The 7,951-nt window shown below is 48.8% G+C and overlaps 1 protein-coding gene across 1 annotated transcript; it reads right to left on the bottom strand.

The window, feature by feature from the left end:
* Window positions 1–381: 381 nt before the first annotated feature.
* RRM2 (ribonucleotide reductase regulatory subunit M2) lies at window positions 382–7,736 on the bottom strand. The gene is made up of 10 exons (XM_058682524.1): window positions 7,590–7,736; window positions 7,434–7,508; window positions 6,913–7,056; window positions 6,498–6,614; window positions 5,793–5,926; window positions 3,883–3,977; window positions 3,621–3,754; window positions 2,546–2,650; window positions 2,341–2,454; window positions 382–2,262 (listed from the first exon to the last, which is right to left on the bottom strand). The coding sequence occupies exons 1-10, from the start codon at window positions 7,698–7,700 to the stop codon at window positions 2,110–2,112; spliced, it is 1,182 nt and encodes a 393-aa protein (XP_058538507.1). The 5' UTR covers window positions 7,701–7,736; the 3' UTR covers window positions 382–2,109.
* Window positions 7,737–7,951: the final 215 nt, after the last annotated feature.

Raw genomic sequence — 7,951 nt, 5'->3', positions numbered from 1 at the left:
GTTGATGCTTTTGACCGTCACCTTTCAGGCAGACCCGTTTCCTAGAGACCTTGTGCCAGAACAGGCATTAGGAAAGTCCCCTCCCCAAAATGGGATGAAAAGCAAATGAACTCCTAAGCCTTCATGAAAAAAGAAAAAAAAAATCCCGGTTTTTTCTGCCTAAACTGAAATGCAAATCTTATCAAGGAACAGATGCGAGAACAGTGCAGCACACCTGTGCAGCATTCAATTTTGAGACTTCTAAGTGCTTTAGGCTAACACCAGTTTCCCTTTAAACAGATCAGGAAACTGAATCTGAGCTGGCAGAAATTCTTACATTGCACGCTAAAGGAGGCAGAATCCTAAAACCCGCTTCCAGCTTCCAACTGCATGCACCTGACATGCGGGGCAAAATGTTTATTCACCTCTGTGTTGCACAAGTGTAAAAACCACACAATCTGGATCGACTTTAGGTAACAATAATTTAAAAGACAGGAAGCCCCTCTTACAGAAGTGCTTAAATCAACTATTTGACAATTTATACAATAAATGAAGAAAACAGACAAGGGAACAGGGCCAGGGATCAGCCAACACAATACAACGGTAACAAACGTGGCCGAAGGATTGGTGCGTATCCTCCTTCACGTTCCATGTAGCATCTTGGCCGGTTTTCTCCTTTTTTGGGGGGGGGCTTGGGGGACAGGGGTAACGAAGGCAGGTTGCCTCAAACTAGCCTTATTAGGTATATTATTCTGTACTTCATTCTAAAATTAATATGTGAATAGAACATGTATTTATAGCTCACGCAACTCTAGTTTTCTCCTGAAGGTCAGGAATCCGACAAGGCAATGCTCAGATTTAGGCAGGCACTGAAGTGAAGTAAGTGCACTGAACAATATCCACTTCGATCATGAACCGCGGTGCCGGGCAATTATTTCAAAACATGAACCACAGATACATCGGGCATATACAGCAAAATGACATTTCCTAATTTAAAAAGCATGTAGCAAATATTAAAGGATGAAGTCAACGGTACCTACTTACACATGAAAGCAAATCAGAATAAATGCCCCAACTTTTCAGGGAGCCAATTTCAGTCCTGGTTTTGGCCACTTAACTGGAGTAAGACCTCAAGTGGGTCATTTTGTTCCAGGATCGTTTGACGACTCAACGTACGGTGCTACCTCCGATCCTATAGCTAAGGACCTAAGGGTCTTTCACCAGAACTCAAAGTTGGGGGAAATACGGTTTGAGAAATAGACAGAAACTGCTCCTCCTGCACCCCCATGTGACCAGCAGCCCACTCACATCACATTCTAATCCTTGATGATTTAAGTTGGAAGCTCCTGTCCCCTCTGATCCCACCATACTCGACCTGACCTGTATTTATACAAAACGCAACCTGCCTTCTTTGGGACACCAACTGGCTAATACCCAGCGGTATGTGCAGGACTGACTTTAAAGCTGATCACAAAGCACCTCAAGTCATTAAAGAAAATAAAGAGTAGAAATAACATGCTCGACTTGCACAGGTTTGGCAGACGTGGGTCACCTAGTAAATCCCGAACTGGCTCCCATTAGTGGTCGACAGAATGCTCTGCGTTTGGTCTAGAAACCAAGTTAGGTCAAATCAGGCCTTTACCTCAACAGTACAAAATAGGTTTGTGTGTAAAGTGCCAATTTTATATACAAAGCAGTAAGTAAACTTTAAAATCTGCTTTGAAGCACCAAGGCTGACCCCCTCCCAAGGGCCTTGTAGCAACTGTTCAATCCTGCCGGGTCAGACTCAGAGAGTCCCCACACCTTGAGCCATGATTGCTAAGAGCCACGAAGTCACGGACAGCCAGGGTGCTTGCAAAAGCCCAACACGGCCAAGCTCTTTCCTAAGAACCCAAGTAGCTTTTTTCCATGCTTCTTTCTAGGGGAGACAACTAGCATCACTAATCAACAGGCTTGCGTACGAGGTAGCTACACAGTTTTAACAATACTATTCATGAACACTATTGGTGATTCATAGTGTAGCTAGTTGATTCACTTCAAGTAGCTGATTTTTTTTTTTTTTTTTTTTTTTTTTGATGAGAAGGGTTGGAGGGGGAGGAATCAGCAACATAAGAGCACATCTTCGTTCACTTAGAAGTCAGCATCCAAGGTAAAAGAATTCTCTGTTGGACTTGACATCACTCCCATCCTCTGATACTCGCCTACTCTCTTCTCAAAGAAGTTAGTCTTCCCTTCCAGTGAAATATTCTCCATAAAGTCAAATGGATTTTCTACTCTGAAAACCTGAAAAGGTCCACAGCAAAATTTGAATACGGAACACCAGTTTCCGGGAGAACCAGAAGGCTATAAACAATACTGTACCTTGCCAAAACCTAGCTCCAGCATAAGTCTGTCTGCCACGAATTCAATATACTGCTTCATTAAAGTGCAATTCATCCCAATTAGTTTCACTGGCAAGGCCTCCGTGAGGAATTCCTAGGGACCAAAACAGAGCTTCTCAGTAAGATAGTAGCACAAATACAGACATCTTCTAGCAGGCACGAAGAGACCCTGATGCCAAACCCACCTGTTCTATCCTAACGGCATTGACAATAATTTCCTTCACTCTCTGCTCTGAGGGTTTGTGGACCAGGTGTCTGAACATCAGGCAGGCAAAGTCACAGTGTAGACCCTAGGAAAAAAAGGTTTAGTGTCACTGTAGCGCCAGACCTTTATCATTAACATGCAACAGGAAACGGCTTTACCCTTTTCTGCATTCCCCTTGTACATCTTCCCATACTACAAGCACTTTAACCGTCAAAAAAAGGGAAGAAGAATCCAACGGCCATCTGCTCTGCCTATGCCAAGGCGGGCCCATCTGCATGCAAGGCCCTCCATGCTGCTACCCAGGTAGCAAGAGCAGGCCAGGTCCCGGCCCTGCTGCTCCGTGAGGTAGCCGAGGATGGCACAGGACTTCTGCTCCAAGCGTTCTTTCTACAGCATTCTTTCCACGGCTACGAGCTCTAATTTTGCCACAGTTCCTGGCAGGAAAGGCAAAACTCAGTGGCCAGGCTAGTTTTGAGATTTACGACCTAACGCTCAGGAAACCAGTGGTGCAGTTTCCAGTGAATCGAGTCTGTGAGTCCTAAGGCCAAGTAATCCCTATCTTCCCCTACAGGAAGGCAGAGCATCTTACAAGGCATGATCAGCTGTCTGATCTGCTCATTGGGCTCCAAGTATGGCAGGGTTCATGGCCCTTGCCTTTCAGACTGGACTTAAATCAGAACATCTGGACATACTCCACCTTCCTCTCCAGTTTAATCCAATGGCACTCAAAGACATACACTGGACCGGAATGGATTCTCACTTCATCAGGATGCTCAGCCCACTGCGAAATACACTAGGGTCACAGATAGGCTACCGGGCCAAAATAATACAACATCCCCTCACCTACAGTGCAGCGGACATATAAATGTATTGAGAATACAAATACCTTCCAGTAAAATGAAAGTAGTGTTCATTCTCTGCCAAATACAGGTATCGCTGAACTCACATGTTAAATGTAGATATAAGGCAATCTGTTGTCTTGAGTTCCCTGAAGGGAACCCAAGAGTTGTAGATATTTGGGGTGCAGATTAGCCTGTTGTGTGTATTAGACTCACCTCATCTCTGCTAATAAGTTCATTGGAAAACGTGAGGCCAGGCATCAGGCCGCGTTTCTTGAGCCAGAATATCGACGCGAAAGAACCAGAAAAGAAGATTCCTTCCACTGCAGCAAAGGCCACAACCCGCTCTCCTGCGGAAGAGTTAACATCGACATAGTTCTAGTGGGCAACCGAGCACGTGCACAGGAAGGGCTCACAAGCCAGTGACCGTCACCAGAGGATGAAGCTCAGGCGTAAGTGGGGCCAAAGGGGTCCTCACCGTAGGTAGACTCTTTGTCGCCAATCCAACGCAAGGCCCAATCCGCCTTCTTCTTTACACAAGGCATCGTCTCGATGGCGTTGAAGAGAAATTCCCTAGTAGGCACCCAGAGCGTCAGCAATTATAGCAAAGATCTCCTATCACAAACATCTAGGGAACAACACTGGGAACGAAGGCCAAATCAAGACTCAACCTGACATGTTTTCTCATTACTGTTTTTGCTTTTCCCCCAGTGTTTTTTAAAATCTCGGCATTCATCTGGTTCCTGTTAATACAGACCTAAGTATTCTTTAATTCACAGGGAGCCCCGAGATCTACGCACATCGAAAGCCTTAGTCCATTACACCAAGAGCACTTATCAGCTTAATTATATCAAGTCCAGGTCATGACAAGGTTCACAGGCCCTATCTTTAAACGTGAAAAGCCATAAAATCTTAACTGCTAAGACTACTTAAGCTATGCTGACCATTATCTTCCTCGACACTCCGTCCACCACCAGACTATAACATCAGGCCAATTATATGGGCCCCAAGTGCCATATGGATATAATAAAACAATTAAAGCCAATAAACTAAACAACCTGAGATTGCTTCCTACTAGAATTCTATGCCTCACTGATGAGCCCAGGTCAGGAAAGAAAATCGACTGGCCCCACACTTACTCGGGTCTCTATTAGCCTCTTCCGCCTCCAATGTATCCCTGTGCTCAGCTTGGGAGCCTGCAAATTCCCCAGCCCATTCCTTATCAGGTGACCTTGTTTTCTGAAGCCAAGGTCATCAGACGGTTGGGCTCCCTTCACTCTCTCTCCATGTCCACATGCTCTGTTGGAGACCTGGGTCTGCCTCTCCCTGGCTTTTGAAGCTTAACCATCAGACTTTCCTGATCCTGCCCCTTCTGGTTATTCATCCCAGTTATGCCTACCTTTGTCTTTTCTCATTTATTTATGTTTTTAAAAAGCACGAGTGGGGGAGGGGCAGGGAGAGGCTCCAAAGCGGGCTCTTCGCTGACAGGCCGACAGCAGCAAGCCCCGCGTGGGGCTCGAACTCACTAACCTCGAGAGAGTGACCTGAGCTGGAAGTCAGACACCCAACCGCCTGAGCCACCCAGGCGCCCCTGTCTTTTCTCATTTCTGTCCACAATGTTTTTACCCCCAAAGCGTTTCCCCAATCCTGCTAGCCCTACCAAGTCGTCACTCCCCTTCCCTCTTCACACTCTCCCTGGTAATCTACAAGAGTCTGCTTTTCAGCTTTAAGACTTCTGCTCCACACAAGGCTCCCCTCCTGAGCTCTTAGTACCCAGAGCACTCAGGCAGCCATTGCTAACTTTCTCCTCCTCTCCAATCTTCAAAACGTAAGGTGGGCCTTAAGCTCCCCCTTTGGGATCCCATAACTAACCATCGCTCTGGTCAAACAGTTCTGTGCCTAAACTCACCTAATGGTGAACTGCCTGCACATCATTATGTAACTCGTCTCCCTTCTATTTCTAGGTCTTCTTTCCCGTACTGCATTACTAGCTCCTTAAGAGGAGAGTAACATTCTACTTGGGTACACTCTCTACCTCCTTCACATCGCAGGTTAACAGCTTTGCCACAGGACTCAAAACCGTCAGACCCAGGAATTAGTTCGTTGCACACAGCCTCTACGGATGTTTTTTGTTTGGTTTTGTTCAAAGAAAGGTTTTAGACTGAATGACCAACAAGAAAACGGAGTAACCGCCTAGCTTTGTTTGTAAGTGACTGGCTCCTAACGTCAATTTAGGCCTCTTCCTCAGAGCAGACGTGACCACGCGAGGTAGGGATTTGCCTGCTTAGCCATTAGTGTCATTGTCTATCCCTACGTAAGCTCAAAAACTTGCAGCAGGGTAACAATAAGTGAGTCCTAAACACGTTGGCATTCCACCCAAATACTCACCTCTCTCTGGGATCTTTAATGTAAGTGTCAATGAGGAGACTATACATCTCAGAATGGATGTTTTCCATGGCAATTTGGAAGCCGTAGAAACAGCGGGCTTCAGTAATCTGAACTTCTTGGCTAAACCGCTCCACCTAGTGGTAAAACATCACAGTGCAGCTTGAGAAGCCACTCAGCCCCAGGACCCCAGATCCATCACGCTCCCTTTGTACCATTATGAGGTTTGTTTCTACTTGAATATTTCTTCACTGTGCTGTGGTAACGCTGGACATTTCATGCCACACGCTCATTGTACAAATCAGGAAAAGAGATAACGCCTGTGTTACAGGGTTTCTGCGAACGCTCATCAGTTCATTCTTTCCTAACTCATTGCAGGAAGGATCCACTCACAGTAAGACATACACGGAATCAAGTTATCGGAAGAGCAAAGCCACAAAAAGAAAAGCAATGCCACAGCCACGAGGAGTAAACCCATGCCTAGCACTTAACATGGTCTTTGAGCTTCTCTAGAACCAGGGGGGAGAAAGATACCCATGAGGAAGAAAACAACTGCAGAGCATATTATAAAACAGCAAACTCCATGTAATAGAACTATGACCTTACAAACACATATGATATCAGGACGGGACAATGTTAAAGGTGAGGAAGGAGGACATTCTCTCAAGTCTTGAAGTGAATGAAATCAGACGTTGTTTGGAAACTCACCAAGTTCTCATTTACTATGCCATCACTCGCTGCAAAGAAAGCCAGAACATGCGATATAAAATATCTCTCCTCCGCCTTCAGGGACTCCCAGTGCTGAATGTCCTTGGAAAGATCCACCTGAAGTTGAGAAGTTTCACAAGGGGTTTACACACACGGGGCCTCACCTATATACTTGGTTCTTAAACCTTTTGAGTCTACGAACACGGCTTGATCGGTAACATCCCTCCCATCCAGAACTCCCTTTGCCAGTGAGAACAGCTCACATCCTCGGTGGGCAGCCATCCCCAAGAGGAACCAGAGGAAGAGTCAAGTATATCTCCAGCCAAGGCATAACCGCTAGGGCAGGGGTCCGCCTCAAGAGTTGGGGGGCAACGCATAAACTTCCTTAAGTCTCCCGGTTCCTGATCCTCGTTACCTCTTCGGCTGTCCAGAAGGAAGCCTCCGCTTTCTTATACATCTGCCAAATATCATGGTACTCGATAGGAAAGATGACAAAGCGACGAGGGTTTTCTCGGAGCAGTGGCTCATCCTCCACGCTGGGGACAAGCACCTTAGTTTTCTGCCGGGCGAGGGGGGTAATGGAAATACGAATTGTAGGGCGTCCCACATGAAATTGCCATTTCTTCAGGCCAAGTGCGCCCAGTGGTCGGCAAGCTCATGTGGTTCAGTGTGTAAGTGTCAGCTGTCACACGTGTATCTTACATAGAACACAACCGGGAGGTACCAGAGGGACAGGAGGAAATCTACGGAAGTGTGTACGGCAGGCCAGGGAGGGAATGCTTTGGCGGGAAAGGAGCGCGGGCCGGGGAGGGGCTAGGGTTTGAAACTGCAGAGGAAACAATGAGGCTTTGGCGCCAAGAGCCGGCTGGCGTCCCCTGCCGGCAGCGCCCCGCCCCCACAGGCCCCTTCCCAGCCGGCGGCCAGACCCCCACTCACCGGCTCGGCGGGCTCCTGGAAGATCCTCCGGGCGGTCTTGCTGGCCAGCACGCGGCTCCCGCTGAGGGCCGGGGGCTGCGGGGAGACGCGCGGTGAGGGGGCATGCCCACGTCCCAGGAGACCCCCGCCGCCCCGGCCCGGCCCGCGCGTCCTCACCGTGTTCTCCTTGTCCGCCAGGCTGAGCCCCTTCAAGGGCGAGAGCTGAAGCTGCTGCTGCGGCTGCTGCGGGTCCACGATGGTGGCGAGCGGGACGCGGACGGAGAGCATGGTGGCGGCGGCGGCGGCAGCAGGGAGCGGACGAGGCGGGCGAGGTGGCGCGCGGGTCCTGGGAGCCCCCGCACCGCCGCGCGGGCTTTTAAAAGCCCCCCGGCGGGGCTGCGCGCTCGGTGGGCGTGGCCAGACGCCGCCTTCCCATTGGATGCACCGGGCCCCACGTCAGCCGTTCGAGAGCCGCGCGGGAGCTGCAGCGCCGAGCCGCCCGGGACCCCCCGGGACCCCCGGGACCCCCGTCCCCGGGC

Source organism: Neofelis nebulosa, chromosome 9 (genome assembly GCF_028018385.1).
Source record: "Neofelis nebulosa isolate mNeoNeb1 chromosome 9, mNeoNeb1.pri, whole genome shotgun sequence".
Lineage (NCBI taxonomy): Eukaryota > Metazoa > Chordata > Mammalia > Carnivora > Felidae > Neofelis > Neofelis nebulosa.
The sequence above is the reverse complement of the archived record's forward strand: the minus strand, read 5'-3'. Positions and strand labels throughout refer to the sequence as shown.

Bases quoted from the DNA above. Each gene is read 5' to 3' on its own strand.
- RRM2 (XM_058682524.1), bottom strand. From the start codon at position 7,700: ATGCTCTCCGTCCGCGTCCCGCTCGCCACCATCGTGGACCCGCAGCAG. The intron at 6,615-6,912 runs GTAACGAGGATC...TCTCAACTTCAG, and splicing joins CCTTCTGGACAGCCGAAGAG to GTGGATCTTTCCAAGGACAT. The intron at 3,978-5,792 runs GTGAGTATTTGG...GGTGCCTACTAG, and splicing joins ATTAAAGATCCCAGAGAGAG to GGAATTTCTCTTCAACGCCA.